The sequence below is a fragment of the Hoplias malabaricus genome, unplaced genomic scaffold (assembly GCF_029633855.1).
Source record: "Hoplias malabaricus isolate fHopMal1 unplaced genomic scaffold, fHopMal1.hap1 H_2, whole genome shotgun sequence".
NCBI lineage: Eukaryota > Metazoa > Chordata > Actinopteri > Characiformes > Erythrinidae > Hoplias > Hoplias malabaricus.
In genome coordinates, this window is record NW_027101325.1 from 505,815 (window position 1) to 524,019 (window position 18,205).

The following is an 18,205-nucleotide window of genomic DNA, read 5'->3' on the forward strand; positions in this document are numbered from 1 at the left end:
TTGTCAAAACTTTGAAGATTAATGAGCTTGGTGAAAAATACGCAGTTAGCCATATTGTGGATGTGCTTTTAACAGTGACTTTAGGCCTGAGGATTACATCACCGTGAGCTGGGTATTCGCATGGCCATTGTCTCTGTACGGGCTTTATTTCACCACCCACGCGCGGGTCCAACACATGGCAACCGCGCATTTTTTTTTTTTTACATTTTGTATGTAAATCCCTGCTAACATCAGAAATCCATAATCTTCTTGAATATTTGATCAATTCAGAAAAATAATGCTTTCTTTTTTGCCACAAGGCCCCGCGTGTGGATTGGCCGAGAGCTGTCACGTGATCAGGAATTGGCTGCAATTTCGCCCATAGTCTTCAGTTTTAGTAGACCCTGGTCCCCATACGCTAGTAATATCACCAATATACACAATTATTAAAGCCCGCAAATGCAGCCGTAGCGGGAGCGCAAAAAATTTACACCGGCGCCGTTTGGATGTGAGGTGCTCCATTTTTGCGCATTTTGGTGTCGCCGGTCGCCCTTCTTGCCTAGGCGAAGCGATGAATTTTGAATTTGAGAGGGAGATTGGGTTCATCAACAGCCAGCCTTCCCTTGCTGAGTGCCTGACGTCTTTCCCCGCTGTCCTGGAGTCATTTCAAACTTCATCAATCAAGGACTCGACAGTAATTCCACCTCCTTTCGAGAACACCATCCCCAGCCTGAGCCCGTGCACAGGCAACCAGGCGCGACCGAGGAGCCAAAAGCGAACCGCCTCCAATGGCCTCCAGCTCCGGACGCAAACAACGCCGCCAACGCAGCAGCCGCCGCCGCCGCAGCAGCAGCAGGGTTCGGCTGCGTTGTCCGCCGGCGGCCCGCTCGCCCACGAGTTCCCATGGATGAAGGAAAAGAAATCTTCGAAGAAGTGCCCCAAGCCTGGAACAGCAGCAGCAGCATCAACAGCAGCAACAGCCACGGCAGCAGCAGCCACTGCAGCTGCCTCTCCATCTCCAGCATCCTCCGGCTACACCACAATAGGGCTCGAGTCCCCCACAGGTCAGTATACCACTGCAGAACATTTTGAAGCACATTTTTGGGGGGTTTTGAGGACCTTTAATGTGAGCACAAGGCTGAGGAACTGCATGGGCGCTCAGGCTAAGACACCAACATCTAACGCCCGTTTGGACCAATGCAGGATAATGATGGGATGCTATTTTTGCACATTTTTAAGCATGCTGCAGTTTCACCGTCGCAGGGTGTTTCAGCGCACGGTGCCCAGTGTCAGTGCCACATTGTTGTAGCCACAGTACTGACGTGCTTACTCTGGGCTTTAAATGAACAGTGTGGACTGCAGGGTTTTGCTCAGTGATGCTAATGTTTTATCCGTTGTCCGATCAATAACTCAAACACGCGTGATCTTCTCCACCAAAAAGCCCTGCTTAGTGCCCTGAGCCACGTTTTTAAGGCAAACGATAACATACCAGGCATGTTTAGACCCCTGGCTCAGAATGAGTACTAAGGAATGTAGCATTATGATCAGTGCTGCTATTGTGTGTGTTGTCAAATTATTAACACCGAGGCATGTTCGCTTATGCTTTTTCACTGCCATCGAACAGCAATTTATATATATAAAAAAATCCAGATTTCAATATCCACACTACAGAACTCCACCACCCCTCCCCCACCGTTTCCTGGTGTAATATTGTATCTCGCGTGTGTGTATTCTGCCTGATCCTCGGATCCAGATAGTAAATCTTGCTGTGGAATAACGATTCCATCGCGATTGATGTCAGCGCTGTCTTAATGATATATATTCATAACCATGTCTCACGGCTCGGGGTGGCCATTTTGGGTTGTCAGTAAGCAAGGCGAATGCGCTGGAACAAAAACAAAATATGCAGCTTGCTGCATGCGCACTGCTAAAGCTGCTAGTCGTGCGGGGATTTCTGCAACCAGCGCCCACCCAAAACCCCTCAGGCTCGTGGATATTCGTGGCGCGGTAGTTGTTTTTCTGTTGACTTTTATTATTATTTTTATTTTGCAGAGGCGCAGGGACTGGATAATGGCAGCGGGTCTCGGCGCTTGAGGACTGCCTACACGAACACGCAACTGCTGGAGCTGGAGAAGGAGTTCCACTTCAACAAATACCTCTGCCGGCCGCGGAGGGTGGAGATCGCCGCGCTTTTGGATCTAACCGAGCGCCAGGTCAAGGTGTGGTTCCAGAACCGGCGCATGAAACACAAACGGCAGACGACGCATCACCGGGACGGCGCGGAGGGCGAGCACAGCGGCTTGGAGAGCCTCGAAGGCGCGGACGCAGCCTCGCCTTACTCCAGCCAGCCGCAGGAGCCCTCCGCTCCGGGATCCGGTTCTTCGGCTACCGCCTCCGAGAACGAGTCGTGTCCCCCGGCCGCCTGCTTCCCGACCCCCGCGGACAATGGGCATCCCACGCCAGAGGAAGGTCAGCCTAAATGCGCAGCTGTTCCTGACCCCACGCCCACTGCACAGAGCTCGGCCACAATGGCCAGCGACAGCCGAGAGCACGGCGCTTTCCCAGAGCCGCAGGACGCGGGCTCGCTAGCCGATCTGAATTTCTTTTCCACTGACTCTTGCCTCCAAATTTCGGACGCTTTATCGCCCAGTCTGCAGAGCTCGCTGGACAGCCCCGTGGACTTTTCCGAGGAGGATTTTGACCTGTTTACGAGCACGCTCTGTACCATAGATTTACAGCACTTACAGTTCTGATCGACTGTAAAAAATAAAACAAACAAAAAAACTATTTAGAAGTGCATCCCGTCACAGTATTATGAATGAATATATATTTTTTGTTCCACTGCAACATTCCTGAAAGACACTGAGGGAGACATAGAGAGAGGGAGAGAGGGAAATGCCACGCTGGTTGTAATTCAGACACTAGCTGTGAGCAGAGAGAAGGAATTCATTGCTTTTGACCCATGTACGATGTTCAGTTGTAGTGAATCCACCCCGGGATCTCGCCCCTGTTCCACTATCAGGTATTCCACTGCCTTTTCTGTTTAACCGGCTCTCTTTCAGTTCGTGCTGACGGCGGATAATGTGCGTGGACTCTTTTCACTGAAGCTCAATCATTGAATTCTCAGGAAACGTGTCAGAGAGGAGGCTCTATCGGAACTGCTTTTAGGACATTTTTTTTCTCCCGAGACGGGCATTGCCCCCTGGATGATGAATTTTAGAACTAGTTTATTTATTGAGATTCTTTAATAGTAAAATTTCAAATTATTTATTGTACATTATTTTCATAGTTGAAAATAAAAAAAAGAAAAAAAAAAAACATATATTTTGCCGGAACCAGTGTGAATGATTTATGAGGTGGAAAACCTGCAGCTACGGCTCCTGATCAGTGTAATCGCTGCTGTATTTATTAATGAGCAACTCATTTTTTTGAGAATTCAATTTTATTTTTTGAATATCAGCTTTACCCAAAAAAAAAAAAAAAAAAAAAAAAAAAAGATTTATGATTTCTCCAACTACACGGTGGCACAGTTCACTAATTAATTTCAGCCATGTAAAAAAATTAAAGGAAGGAGTAATAATAATAATAATAATAATAATAACAACAATAACAATAACGTTTTATTTTTTTTATTCAAATTAGTAGCATTTTTTATGCGGGTGGAACCTAACTTCAAACACATTAAAAATTATTTTGAACATATACACATTAACCATCAAATATCGCAGATATAAAAAAGGAAACACTATATATTTATCTGCATTAACTTTATCAAGTGCTGTCAACGCATTATGACGTTTTAAAAACATTAAATCAATATACAATAGGCTTCAGCACAGATCCCCCTCAGAATGGCGAACGAGAAATGTGTATTATTATTATTATTATTATTATTATTATTATTATTATTATTATTATTATTATGATAATGTATTACTCAGCGGAGTGTGTGCTCTGGTAATGCTCGGGCTCTGGTCTAGCTGAGCTGAGTTGAGTTGAGCTGAGCTGAGCTCTTCTGGCTTCCCTGCCTTGGCTTAGAATGTAGCCCCAAAATGGCGCTGGGAGCACAATGAAGGATATGAACAATAACGCGGCGGCCATTATCCCGCGCGCCCGGCTGAGGCTCAGAGCACGAGACCCCCAGCTGACAACTCATCATTTTAAAATGAACATTTGAACACCAGCGAAGGCCTCGTCCAATCATAATGCTTTAATTATTTATTTCTATATTTTTGACGTGATAATCAATAGTGCAGGTCTTACGTAACAGCTGGATTCGTCACAATGCAAACGTATTTTAACCCCGAAAGAAAAATAGAGCGAACAAAAGAAGATTATTAGACAACAACGGAAGCAGCAGCTACAAAATCACAACAACAACAACAACAACAACAATAATAATAATAATAATAATAATAATAATAATAATAATAATAATAATAATAATAATAATCGTCATATTGCTTTCCCTCATAACTTTCCCAGGTTCTTCTGAGATCAGCTTTCCTCATGTCACTAAGTGGAACAGAAACTAGAAGCATACAGCCTTATGTTAGTGGGGCTATTGTTAACCCTTTCCTCACTAAATTATTTTTTAAAAACATAATTTGTTTCCAATACATTTTATAGAAGCAGTGAGTGTGACATTTTGTAAATGCATCTTTTTTTAAAGGTTGTGAATGTTGAACACACATGGACAGTGTGTGTGAACAGATTATACATGTGATAAGCTCTGTATGAGTACTCACCCTTCTTTGTTCAGTGCTCAGATTGTGACAACCTTATAGCTTAGGTATTAGGTTACATTTACCTGCACACACTTGTATACATGTACATATGTGCCTCTGTGTGTGTGTGTGTGTGTGTGTGTGTGTGTGTAAGCTGAAGGGGAACTGGACTGAAGACACTATCAGTTTATTCACTCCAGAGCCAACACATAGCTTTCAAAGCAAAGCTCAACTGTGTGTGCAGGAATTGGACAACTCATCGATTCACATTTCATAACACAGTGTGCCCACAGAGATCAAAACAAATACAGGGACATACTGGTGACAGATATAAATCAATTGGACACTGAGAGAATAAGGAGAGAGAATGAATTTCAATCTGTTTTGATGTTTCAAATGATACAGCTGTATTACTGTAAGGTAAAGAGGAAAAGGCTGACAAACACGTTTACAGATGAATATCAGGAATGATAGACAGAGGAGCAGACAGTGAGACAGAGAGGTGAACAGTGAGACAGACAGTGAGACAGCCAGGCAGACAGTGAGACAGAGAGGCAAACACTGAGACAGACAGTGAGACAGCCAGGCAGACAGTGAGACAGAGAGGTGAACAATGAGACAGACAGTGAGACAGCCAGGCAGACAATGAGACAGACAGTGAGACAGACAATAAGACAGTGAGGCGAACACTGAGACAGACAGTGAGACAGAGAGGTGAACAGTGAGACAGACAGTGAGACAGCCAGGCAGACAGTGAGACAGACAATAAGACAGTGAGGCGAACACTGAGACAGACAGTGAGACAGCCAGGCAGACAGTGAGACAGAGAGGCGAACAGTGAGACAGACAGTGAGACAGCCAGGCAGACAGTGAGACAGATAGGTGAACACTGAGACAGACAGTGAGACAGAGAGGTGAACAGTGAGACAGCCAGGCAGACAGTGAGACAGAGAGGCGAACAGTGAGACAGACAATATGACAGTGAGGCGAACACAGACAGACAGTGAGACAGCCAGGCAGACAGTGAGACAGAGAGGCGAACAGTGAGACAGACAGTGAGACAGCCAGGCAGACAGTGAGACAGAGAGGTGAACAGTGAGACAGACAGTGAGACAGCCAGGCAGACAGTGAGACAGAGAGGTGAACAGTGAGACAGACAGTGAGACAGAGAGGTGAACAGTGAGACAGACAGTGAGACAGCCAGGCAGACAGTGAGACAGAGAGGTGAACAGTGACACAGACAGTGAGACAGCCAGGCATACAGTGAGACAGAGAGGTGAACAGTGAGACAGCCAGGCAGACAGTGAGGCAGAGAGGTGAACAGTGAGACAGACAGTGAGACAGACAATGCATGATTCAAACTGGGGTGGGTGATAAAAAAAACTGAAGGCATTCCACAATAAACCGTATGTTTGATAATATTTAGAGGCTTTAAGGTTAAAGAAGTTATAAATAATGAATAAACAATTGCAAAAATGAAATAAATACTATCAACAATAACGCACAGTATCTATGATGCGAAACACTGAATAGCGCCCCTAGTGGAGCACTTTGTTAAATGAGAGAGAATGTGCTACAAACCAGTTCCATGAGGCGCTTTACATTTAAGCAGAATGAATGCAAATGTGTTTAATTCCACACTCACCCTGCACCACCCTAAACACCGGAGTTATGCCGTCTTCACATTAAAACCTGCTGTTGGTGGATGTGAATCCCACTGATAGATGTTTTCTCAGTACACAGTCAATATCTCAGTATTCTGACAGACAGACAGACGCAAAGTTCATGTAGGGTCACATTTAAAAGCGGCCATTAAACAGCTTTAAACACATCTGAATATTCAAAATATGCTGGTTTTAATGATGCGCATGAGGTATTCATAATAACAAAACCAACCGTGATAACATTTAAATCTCGTCACCTTGCCCACCTCTGAGCTCCAAGTGCTTGAGGCCTGGCAACTCTCCAGTTAGCTTTTATTACTCTATCTGAATGCCAACATGGGCAGGGCTTGTTTACTTTCTGCCTGCTTCCAAATATCACCCACTTCTACCTCTGTTTCTGTAAACGTCAGACGAGCAAAACACAAACTTAACATATCGCCATCCCACAGCAAGATCAACAACATCCAACCTGTTCTGGCCATTCATGTCTAGTAAATATTTAGATGTCTACAGGGCACATTTTTTCCCCACTAACATGATAATTGAGGTGTGGTGCCATGTCGACTTATCTCTCTTTCTCAGTTTTTCTTGGTGGACTGCCAACTCTCACAGGTCTATCAGTGGCAGGCCTCCTCAGTCTCGCTTTGCCATAATCAGGAGCCTGTTTGTTGATTTTCCAGTGCACATATTTTGGCACTGATTCCCTTTCTGGGAAGGTGCAGTCTAAAATAAGCAAAAGGTGCAGTGATATGAGGGGAATTCCTCACGAGAGAGAGCAAAAGAAAAAACAAAAAGTTAGCAAGTGCAACTTTGGTCATAGTGAAATGATACAGGATCTATGTTAGTTACTGTGACAACATTCGTGAACTACCAAAACAAACGAGAAAGGAAATACAGCAATGAAATCTCAAGCTGAATTATTAGTGTAATAAAAACATGGCGCATGTCTGTATTCAGGTTTTTCAACGATGGTACTTTAGCCTTCACTCAGCAGCATCTGTTCATCTATAAGTACTGTTAACTGATCCCTGAGCATAATGAAAATGACATAATGCCAGCGACTGCCATTTTGACTCCTATCAGTGATGGGCAATCGGAAAAGGCACAGTGTTCTCACACTAGACAGCGGTCAACATGTCTGAGCAATAATGGCTGCCAGATCCATATGCTGCACTCTCAAGTTCTGAATGGATGTAAATGAGCTGAAGTTAGTATCTAAAAGAATATAGTAAACTACAAGCTCTACGGCTGTAAATTTGATGTAGTTTGTAAAAACAGGGCTTGAAATGTTACCAATCACTTCACAGTCCATACACTAACCTTTAAAAAAAACTGTTTTGGATTCATTTTTTTTGTGTGGTGTCATGAAAACCTACACATTTACATATGTCTGCCCACTCAATCTCCAGCATTAATAATTTCAGTCTACAGGGGCTCCACACAAAACAGCCAATCAGAACAGAGGTCATTTACACAATTCATAGCTGACCCAAGAAAAACATGCATCTCCAGCATGCATCTTATTTTACAGGAGAAGGAAAAAAACAACTTCACTTTCAGTGGAAGTCAGTGTAAAATATTTTGTTCTTAGTAATCTGGAGTAATCTGAGCATTTCTGTTGGTCCATTCTTCATGAAACATTCACACAATGTGAAAAGGACCGCTTCTGTGTTCAAATAATGTAGAAAGGTATAAAACGATACCTGTTTTTCTTTGGACAGCGATAATATAAGTGCACAGTACTAAAGATAATCCTGTGTAAGTATCAAGAGAGGACAGAAATTGACCATAAATGACAACAATTTTGGTACAATCTTAAAAAATTACAGTGGAACAGAAGGTTCTTTGAGTGTTTCCACAGAAGAACCACTTTCAGAACCATTATTGCAAATACGTTTAAATGGGTAAAGAACCTTATGATTGTGAGATGATTTCTGAACGTTTAAAAGGTTCTTCACACTCACACATCTCTTAAACCACAATGGTTCTTTACAGAACCAAAAGTTGTTCTTCTATGGCATCACTCAAAGAACCCTTTGTAGCACCTTTATTTTTTAAGAGTGTGTATAGAGCACATTTTTTTCATAAATGGACCCCAGAGAAAAATTAAATAAGAGAAAATTATGGGGGAAAATAAAGTCATAAAATCATAAAGGTAAGGGAAGCTAACGGACACATTCATCACAGTTTAACTAATAAAACACATTTTAATCACAAGCATCATAACACATATAAAAAATTGAACACAATGACAGTAATTATACTTTACCTCTAACTAAAACATGAGAAAAAGAGTAAAACGCCCAATAATAAAACAACTGTTATCCATGGGTTACAGTCACATGATTGTTGTTGACCCGGGTGTCATGGTAGTGATCAGTCGTCTGATTACAGAGCGCAGCACTCATGTGAACAGATGGGAAAAATGGATACATTTCTCTCATACACAGCTCCTCTCCCTGCGCTGGAGAGAGTCTTACAACACTCAGACGTACAGACACATTCCACATACCATTCTTTGTGTGAGGGGTAAAAGACTCTGCTGCATAATGAGAGGGGGAAAAAACCTTTATCTGCTTTTAGCCATAATAGCATTTTCATAATAGCATCTGAAGAAAAATTTAGTACGTTAGACTCCAATGCTATTCTCAGCTCTTCTGACTGAATCTGTGCTAATTATTCACACACAGGTCATATACAAGCTTCAATAATCAAGCCTTTTCACTCGTGTTTTGTTTTAGCGTGTAAGAGACTTAAAGAACAAGCCACATTTTTTCTCAGTATTTCAGCATTGTTTACAGTGTAAATAATCGGACTCTTATGTCCCTGCACCCTGAGAGTGGAACAGACTTTTGGGGGATAAGTGTTTTATCTCCACTGTCTGTTTCTCTGATTTGGCTTAAAGTTTGAGAAAGTAGCTCTCCTTGTCTGTAAACGTGAGTGATCAGAGAGAGATGTTTCCATGCAGAAGTAAAACCAAGGCTGAATTCCAAATGTCTAACCTACACCCTTCGTAGGGTGCAGTGTAGGTCATAATATAATGGTTTGGGCACTATGAGAACCTACACCTTTTTAATAATATCTATAACATCTGCCCTGTAATATATGCAGTTAAACAACTACGGTATTTAACCCTTTATTCCTTTTTTAAATACTGTAATATCCTGAATATAATATTTTTATAGCACATTTTATAGTATGTGTGCAGAGACAGATATATAAACAACATATTTTCATCTGCATGTGTACTCATATCAGTCATCCACTTTAGCTTCTTGCACATGATGCTTTTTGCCCATTTTCTTTATTCTATATTCTGGATTCCCTTAGTTTAATACTTGTTATTACTCTCTGTGCCTGTCTGTCTTATTTTGTATGTATAACATGTTATACATGTGAGCACTTACCAAGACAAATTTCTAGTCTGTCCAACATATGTGGTAAAATAAAGTGATTCTGATACTATGTAGGGAGCATGGTGCTGTTTGGGACTCCTCTACTGACTGACACACATTAACCACCCTGTTTCCAAATGTGACATGGATAAATGGGTCAGGAATTCATATTTATTTCCTTGTCATATATAAATAAGGACTAAACATGTTGAAAAAGAAACAAAAGAAAACAAAACAAAACAATAAAACCACTTAAACATTGGATGAAAGTTGTGTGTGTCTGAGTAATGAGTAAGTAACACATATCACGGCTACTATACCCAGTGAGGTCACCTGCAACCCATGGACATCATACACCTTTATTCTTACACTAATGAGACACTCCAGTCACTGTACATACAAAGAGTAAACAAGGAAACATTTGTAAATGTTAAAAGAAACTTGCAAATGCATTGAATGGATGATAATGTCAGCCTGCGGTCATCTTTCAAAGTGAACTCTAACAAACAATGAGGTGAATTTAGGCTTTAGACAAAACAGTCACTGCATAGGTCCATCAAAGTTTGAAGTATAAAAATAAACACTTAAAATCCTACAGAATAAATATTCAATAATAGCTTAGCAATAGCTAACATCTAACACATGACTTTTCAATTCACCTTAGAGACTTAGATTTTTGGCTTTGTTTTATTTGACTGGGCACTGCTTCGTTGTACTAACCTGCATATGTTCCTAATGTGGCTTGCGTTTGTATTATTTCTGAATGCATTCTGTGTACAAAAGTGAGTGCTCCAGTGTTAATCCTCACCTGGAGCAGATAGATATTCATTAAGTGGAGTCCATCACACTGAAAAGCAGAGATTTTCATCTCAGATCCAGTGCATTTGGTTCTTACAGCAAACAAGGCATTGGAAATTCTCAGACTGATGTGAATACTGCAAAATATTCTAATTTTCCCAACCATTGTTTTACTCAGTATATTTCTATTAGAAAAAGACTGCAACATAGAATCATTTTCACTTCAGTGCTGTCGGTCCAACACTTCTCACTGTGTGTAAATATGTCTATGTTTATAGTTATAAGAAAAGTTTTTCCAATAGTGTTAATGCAATTGGCTACCCACTAAAATGGAGAAGGGAGGATTATCCACTGAGAGAGGCCTATCATATTCCACTTTCCTGTAAGGCAGCCTCCTGTATACGGTAAAGTGGTAATGAATGCCATACAGTAGATCATGTGACCTGCTGAGAGCTTGAAAGCGGGTCAGTTATAAGACTGAATGAGTAAAAATATCCAACAGCAGTAAGACTCATTCCCACTGAGCCGTAGGGTATAGTCACAGTGAACTACACTCTATCTGCACACGGAAGAACCAATGTGCGTACACCGACTTCACACAAAGACCTGGAATGTTGGTGATGACATTTCGAAAAACATGTACTTTCCTGGTTCTTGTGTAAAGGACGCATAGGTCCTGACCCCTAGGCCTGGTGCACCATAACCTGCAGAGATAAGGTCATATTTAATTTCGTCTTCTATAGCTAATATTACTTATTACATATACAGTCGATAAAACATCATTCGACCAGGGGTAGTCAGATTTAGCATTTGACTGTGTAAATATTATAAACCGTAATATACAATGCCTGGTAAATGAGAAGCCATTTTATTCTATGGAACTGTATATCTATTGAAGTATCATATGTATATATTTGTTAAATAAAGAGAGCCACAGCACTCAGGACAATAACACGTTCCCACTTCACCGATCACCTAACAGCTTCTACACAACCCACAAAGCTCTGCAATGCAGTTAAAGCTTAAGCAAATCAGACATCAAATGGAAATCTGGAAACCGCATGAAAATGAGGGCTGCGCAAAAAAACGGCTTAATTTGCTCATTGAAAACAAAACCCAGGATTATCAAATTAAATATTTACCTTTGGCTACAACAGTCTCTCCAACAACAATAACGACTACATCACATTTCAGAAGGTAAATAAGAACACTAACTGCCTGCTCTAGCAGAAGAGCTCCAGAGCCAGTTTTTGCAAGTTCATCTATTAGTGGGTTGGGGGAAAAAAAAAAAAAAAACACCTCACTGTAGATATGACCTCTTTAAAAAGCAAGTCTGAGCAAAAATGTAGAACAGCAGAAGAGAGAGAGAGAGAGAGAGAGAGAGAGAGAGAGAGCTCTCACTGCCTGAGTGCTATCTGACTATAGCTGAGATTTATCCAAAAACAACCTTTGCGATAAACGCCCCAAGGCTCAAAGACACAGGCAGAAAGTGAGAATCGAAAAGCAAACTTGTTTTTAACAAACGTGAAAAGCACACAGGAAACGTTCTGGCTGCGTGCTGTTTCTGGCTGACTGAGAAAACTTTGCTTGTATGGAAATGTTGGTGTCCATATCTGGCTAAAGCACTCCAGATTCAGTCACGCATGACCCACCGCCACTTCGGTGCTCACCCACCTGGAACGACAACATCTCGGCACAGTGTTTGCATCTAATTTGCATATAGGTGACTGGAGGACAGCAATTTGTACAGGTGAATAGGTGAGGTGAGGGCAAGACTGTTCAGTTTCCACATAAGGCTTAATTTACATTGGGGATGCTGAGGACATGTCCACCCACGTTTGAAACCAGTCCACTACAGAGTATAGCACGCACACAGTCACCTATGGGCAATTTTATTCAGCCCACGCCCAGAAAGTGTTTTTTGGACTGTGGGAGGAAACCCACGCAGACACAGTGTGAACACAACAAACTCCTCTCAGACATTGAACCTGAGGAAGAATTGAGCCCACGATCCTAAGATGTATAACTAAGTTTTGTTTCATAACTGTTGAAATACTAGAAATACAAAGTGACCCTGTATGGTCAGTGGAGCTGTCACATGACAGTGGGTGTAAAAAGAAGTTGTTGTGGTCGTGTTATGGCTGATCTGGACATGTGTGGCAAGGTGCCACAACAGGCATGGTTGCTGTCCCACAACTCTTATTTCCTGGGGTTGTGGGTTCAAGCATCTCTTAGGTTCACTGTCTGTGAGACGTTTGGTGTGTTCTCCCAGTGTTTATGCCATGGCTTTTGTATTTTACTGAAATTAAATGTAAAAACTTGAAAGGTTCTTTAGTTGAAACGGGGGACAAACATCAATTAAATCCATAGCCAATCAATAATAATAATAAAAAAAACCTCAGTACATGTTTCCACTGTTCAAGGCCAGAGAATCAGCAACATTACTGGACATTGTTGACACATGGCTTCATGCGTAAATGCATGGTGCAATCATAGCTTTCATTCTTGCATTTGTGGATACAGCCATGAACGTTATTTATTGACAATGGTTTATAAAAGTATTCCCGAGGTCATGTGGTCCTCCATCACAGAACCACATTTTAATGCTGTCTGAGAGATCAGAGGCCATGGCTTTACAGTTGTGGTTTTTGGTCTTGTCTTAAAAGCACAGAGATATTTTTTCAACCAGATTCACCATCTTTTTTGATATTATGCTTTCTATGAAATAGAAAAACCCTTCTTATCCCTCCTTGAAGAATGCTGCTCTTAAAATGCTTTTTCTTTTTGGCAAAGTGGTGAGCCGAGACCCATCACGTCTCAGAAAGAACCTTGGCCTAATGATTAGAGCATCAGAAGGTTGCTGGTTCGATCCCCAGGACCGGCAGGAACATCCATGGCTGAACCCCCAAACTTGATTATTACGTGAAAACAGCTGCAGGCATGATTTTCAGAATGAACTTAAATAGAGAAAAGTTGACTTATTAACAACTGCTTTCTGATTTTTCTGTTTGCATTTTGTTTAATGGGATAACTTGCTTGGGAGTGAAGTTTGTAGAGTTTGAATGTCTCGACAATGTCTAGAAGTGTCTTCAGTCATCTCTCACATTACAAACACATGCACCACTCTGGCGGCTACACAGCTGAACCTAATTTAAAAATAGCTGAGACAAGTTTGGTGTGCTATGTGATAGGTATGTTCTGAAACATGAACATGTTAGCATATATGTTACTAACCATGAAACATAGCATACAGGGATGAAGCATGGAGAAGAGGCTAAATGTATGCTTTGTACTTAGATAGGGTAGCCCTCAATATTTTAGTAATGTATATTTTTTCAAAACAACATTACATACAAGAATTTCCAACATAATTAGTGATCAACATGAGAATCATTTTTAGTCCACTGTACTGTACCGAGCATAGAGGAGGGTCTCTGAGCTACTTGTCTATGACTGTTTGTACACAAAGCTTGTCAAAGCTCAGAAGGCATTCCAGTAGACAGCAATTTTTTAACTTTTTAATCAAAGAGTTTGATTTTCAATGTAATTATAGTGAATTTGCAGTGAACTGAGGCCTTACAGTCAACACTACAACAGTGTGGACATGATGACTGGTGAAATGATATGAGATGGACAAAGCGGTCAATGAAATGTAGGAGAGAACATTAGGCCAATATCTGGTGGCTAAAACACTCAGTTGTCTCTAGCATGAATCAAACTGGAATGAATCATGAATCATACTGATAACATTTTACACTCCTGGTCAGAAATGTTCCTGATAAAGTATCAATCCATTTAAAAAACATAAATAAACATTTACAGCTTTTTTTACTCAGTTAACTTTCATCATTTTAATGTAGAGACATAACAGACACGTTGACACATTTCTAAATTGGACCGTGGAAAAATGACCTTCGTGTCATTACTAGCATCGATTTCAGAGCCAAAGGAAGAGGTAATGAAACTAAAACGTGAACTATACATCTACAAGACTAAAGCAGATTATTTTGCTTAGGTCATTAACAGTAAAACTTTATGCCACTTCAGCTCCTTGAGATGTTTTCTTTGAGGAATTTCAGAATAAAAGCTCAAAGCTAGTTTTATTCATCAAGGTACGTATAATATTAGTGCACCCTCGAACGTACAGCAGACTTAAGAACTCACCTGAAGTCAGGAAAAGACGTATGGAGTTACACTTAACTACAGTTTACAACGTAAAGCCTTGTGGACCATACACTTTGTTTAAAACTTTGCAACAGTTCAAACATCTTATGTTTGTAGAGCAGTTTACATGAAGCAGCCAATCAAAACTTAGAAAGTGTCATGTGATCATTGTACAATTTCAACTAAATACTTTCCAAAGTAAATTAACTTGTGGTTCCCATCACTAACGCTGCTTATGTCCAAGTGAACTGCGTAGTTAAATACTTTAATCTGAACAGCTGCTTGTGTTTGCTGTGCTTTGCTAGCCTGCTATAATCGTTAGGGATATTACTTGGTAATTATTCATTTTACAAGACGATGAAGGACAATCACTAGCAAAAGGCTGAACTTAAGTTTGTACTGAACTCTATTGTTTTATGAAACTCTAAAGTTATGATGTTGAACGCTCCTATTGCATCAAAGTCTGATTGTGAAAGTTTCAGCCGTAAGCTTAAGTTTACAAAAGGTGTAGACTGCAGATGCAACCGCTGAGGTTTAAAACTTGCTACTTTACAGTCAAGATTGTGTTGTAATAATCAGAATGCAGTGCAGATACAGAGACAAACCTTTACAACACACAAACACAGCTCAGGAAGTATTAGTTTGGGTTTTAAAAACAGTAAAGCTGCCAGTTGCAAAAACAGCTGTATCATGTGCTTGTTTTGGCGTGCGAGTGTCTTTACTGGAGGGGTGACTGACGGGAGAACATTTGACCTGGAATCTTGAGACTATTATTTTTGTCCTAATGATTTCAGACAGAAAAGGCTCAAGACCTTGAACTGCCATGTTGCTTCAAACTGAGAGACTGTTCTTCTCCTGTCTTCATGTATATAGAACTGTTAGAGCTTTCTCCATAACTGTATTTATGAAGATAAGGAAAACAAGTTCTAAGTTATTTTTGGACCATTTCTCTTGGTTTGTTTGAGGCAGTAAAAACCAACACCTGCCATTTTATAAAGGACACCAAACAATGGAAAACTTGCATCGTCATTTTTAAAGGTTTTGTTCTGATTGTTTTACTGTGTTAAATGTTGTCTACATTTCCTCAGTATTTTCTGTGTTTGCGTGAGCTCTTACACATTTATTTATATATTCACTTACATATGTACTTATTTAAATAGGTATTTAACGTTTGATAAATATTGCTAACTTAATGCATCAAAGCGATGTCAATATTTACTTTCTGGTGCATTTTAACAAATGAATAAGAAATCCACATGTGGATGTAAATATAACTTACATAAATAATGTACTTAAAATTACAAGAAATGAAAGCAGAATTTGGAATGAATCTTTTCAACATTTACTTCCATTAAAAGTTAAGTCTGTTTTGTTTTGTCCCGTCTCCTGTAAAGTTACCAACTGAGAGATTTGTTGCATTTTTATTAAACTGTATGCCCGACACTAGGCTAACTAACTAACTAACGCTAGCAAACAAACGTACACAGGACCGCAAGAGAGCGCACCGAGAGGAGAATAAAGAAAACGCAAGTCCTCGTCTTGTGTTCCTCCACATTTACACCACTAGGCGGATAAAACTGCGTACACGACACGTGGCAGTCAGGCAGAGCGTTGATTAAACAATGCAGCATACCGTTACCAAGTCTGTTAGATACATTTGTCTGTTCTGTTAAAACAGTGTATAAAGGTTTACACACGATAGGAACGGATCAGTAATTAATAAATTAATAAACAATCATGCTTCATTAAGTAAATAATATTAATAATAATTATAATGAAAAAAAATACAAATCCGGAAGTTAAGCCATATTTCCAGAAAATATTACAAAGTAAATACTTTAATTCAAATCTAATTATTTGCGATTAATCTCTCAAACTTCAGTTCCTACTATTAATGTATTAAACAATACACCTTTTTATTTAATAAGTACGCCTAATTTGCTGTTTGACAATAAAGGACCAGATCGGTATTTACCTGGCATCCATGTATAACGAAAACTTAAACGAACATTTTAATACTTGCGAACGAATCTTCTGACGTGGGCAGTAAAGCGTGCACAGTGCTTGAAGCAACATTTTGAGCCAAATTCTAACACTGAATTTTCATTTATTTCCAGAAACAATGCTTATATTTTGATGTTTAAATTTGGTTCAACGTTTCTCCGTTTTTATTTGTTTACACTTTAACCACGGCTTGGCCAATTACACGGTAAGCTCCACCCCTGTCCCGCGCAACGAAGCGGATCCACGCTTTCATCAAAACACTTCCAGTTTTTAATGTATATATCAGCTCTGCACTTCAACAGTTTCAGTGGGATCTTATAAATACTATCCCAGACTTCCCTGGAGTTTCTACAGAACTGAAATGAAACGCCCAAAACACATTAAAACACAACAAGTAATAAAAATAGTAGTTTAGTTTAGAAAAAATCGTATGTATAAATTAACATGCAAATGCGTTTGAAATAATAATAATAATAATAATAATAATAATAATAACAATAATAATAATAATAAACAACCCAAAATAATAGATTATTGTGTTTCTGGTGTTGATGGAAGAGGTGGAGTCAGTGGTTGTTGGTGCAGTGGGTGGAGCTATATCGACAGCATCTATAAAGTGAAGCTAAAGTTTGGTCAGCGTTGCTGTGGTAAACAAGTTCTCAGTCTGACATATAAACCCCTACTAACACTTAAGTGATCTTAAAGTTTTAGAATCATACATGTGGACTGTGAAATGATACTTATATAAACAAACATTAAAATGGTAGCTAACCTGTAGATTAAATGTGGGATGTTAGTAAGAATCCCAGACAATTTCTTTTGTATTCAATTTAAGAACAAACAACCAGCAAACCTTCTCATTCTACCTAGGCCATAAAGTGTAAGCCGTGTGATGCTCTGATTGGTGGCTGGGTTTTTATATCTACTCTTATGGTTTTATGCGCTATATATAAATGTCCTCCAGAGCTAGTGAGCGTGCACAGGTGTAAACCCGGAAGTTAAGCCGGCTATAGCGTGGGCTGTTTTAAAGTGGTGTACATAGATGGGCAACCCACCACAGCAGCCCACTTGAGACGTGAGATTTAAAAAAAAAGGCGGTCTAACAAGCTCTGAACTTTTGCCCGCGCGACCATCCCTTCTCTAGAGACGCGCGAGACAGCGGTAAACATCCTGACAAGTAGCCTAACAAATTGCTGTGGGCGTCATATTGTTAGAGTTGCTCGTCTTTTCTTGTAGCAACGAGGAAATATATTCGAGAAGCTTCTGCCCCCTCCTTTGAGCGTGGGCCATGTTATGAAGAGGGACATTGGCTGGACTATTGTGGTCCTCATTAATAATTAGCTGTAGCTCTTTCCTGCTCTCCGCCAACGCCTGTCAGGTAATACAGAAAACAACAAGTGTACACGCGCTAAAGAGGCACGAGCTCCCTGTATTTGGTGAATACGCTCTGTCTGTGTTAACAAACGTTTTGGCG

General features: G+C 40.3%; 1 protein-coding gene across 1 annotated transcript; it reads left to right on the forward strand.

Moving 5' to 3' along the window:
- Positions 1 to 436: 436 nt before the first annotated feature.
- Positions 437 to 3,219, forward strand: LOC136686030 (homeobox protein Hox-B2a-like). The gene is made up of 2 exons (XM_066659506.1): positions 437 to 1,043; positions 2,032 to 3,219. Exons 1-2 carry the CDS (start codon positions 551 to 553, stop codon positions 2,730 to 2,732), a joined length of 1,194 nt encoding a protein of 397 aa, XP_066515603.1. The 5' UTR covers positions 437 to 550; the 3' UTR covers positions 2,733 to 3,219.
- The last annotated feature ends 14,986 nt before the right edge of the window (positions 3,220 to 18,205 follow it).

Bases quoted from the DNA above. Each gene is read 5' to 3' on its own strand.
- LOC136686030 (XM_066659506.1), top strand. From the start codon at position 551: ATGAATTTTGAATTTGAGAGGGAGATTGGGTTCATCAACAGCCAGCCT. The intron at 1,044-2,031 runs GTCAGTATACCA...TTTATTTTGCAG, and splicing joins AGGGCTCGAGTCCCCCACAG to AGGCGCAGGGACTGGATAAT.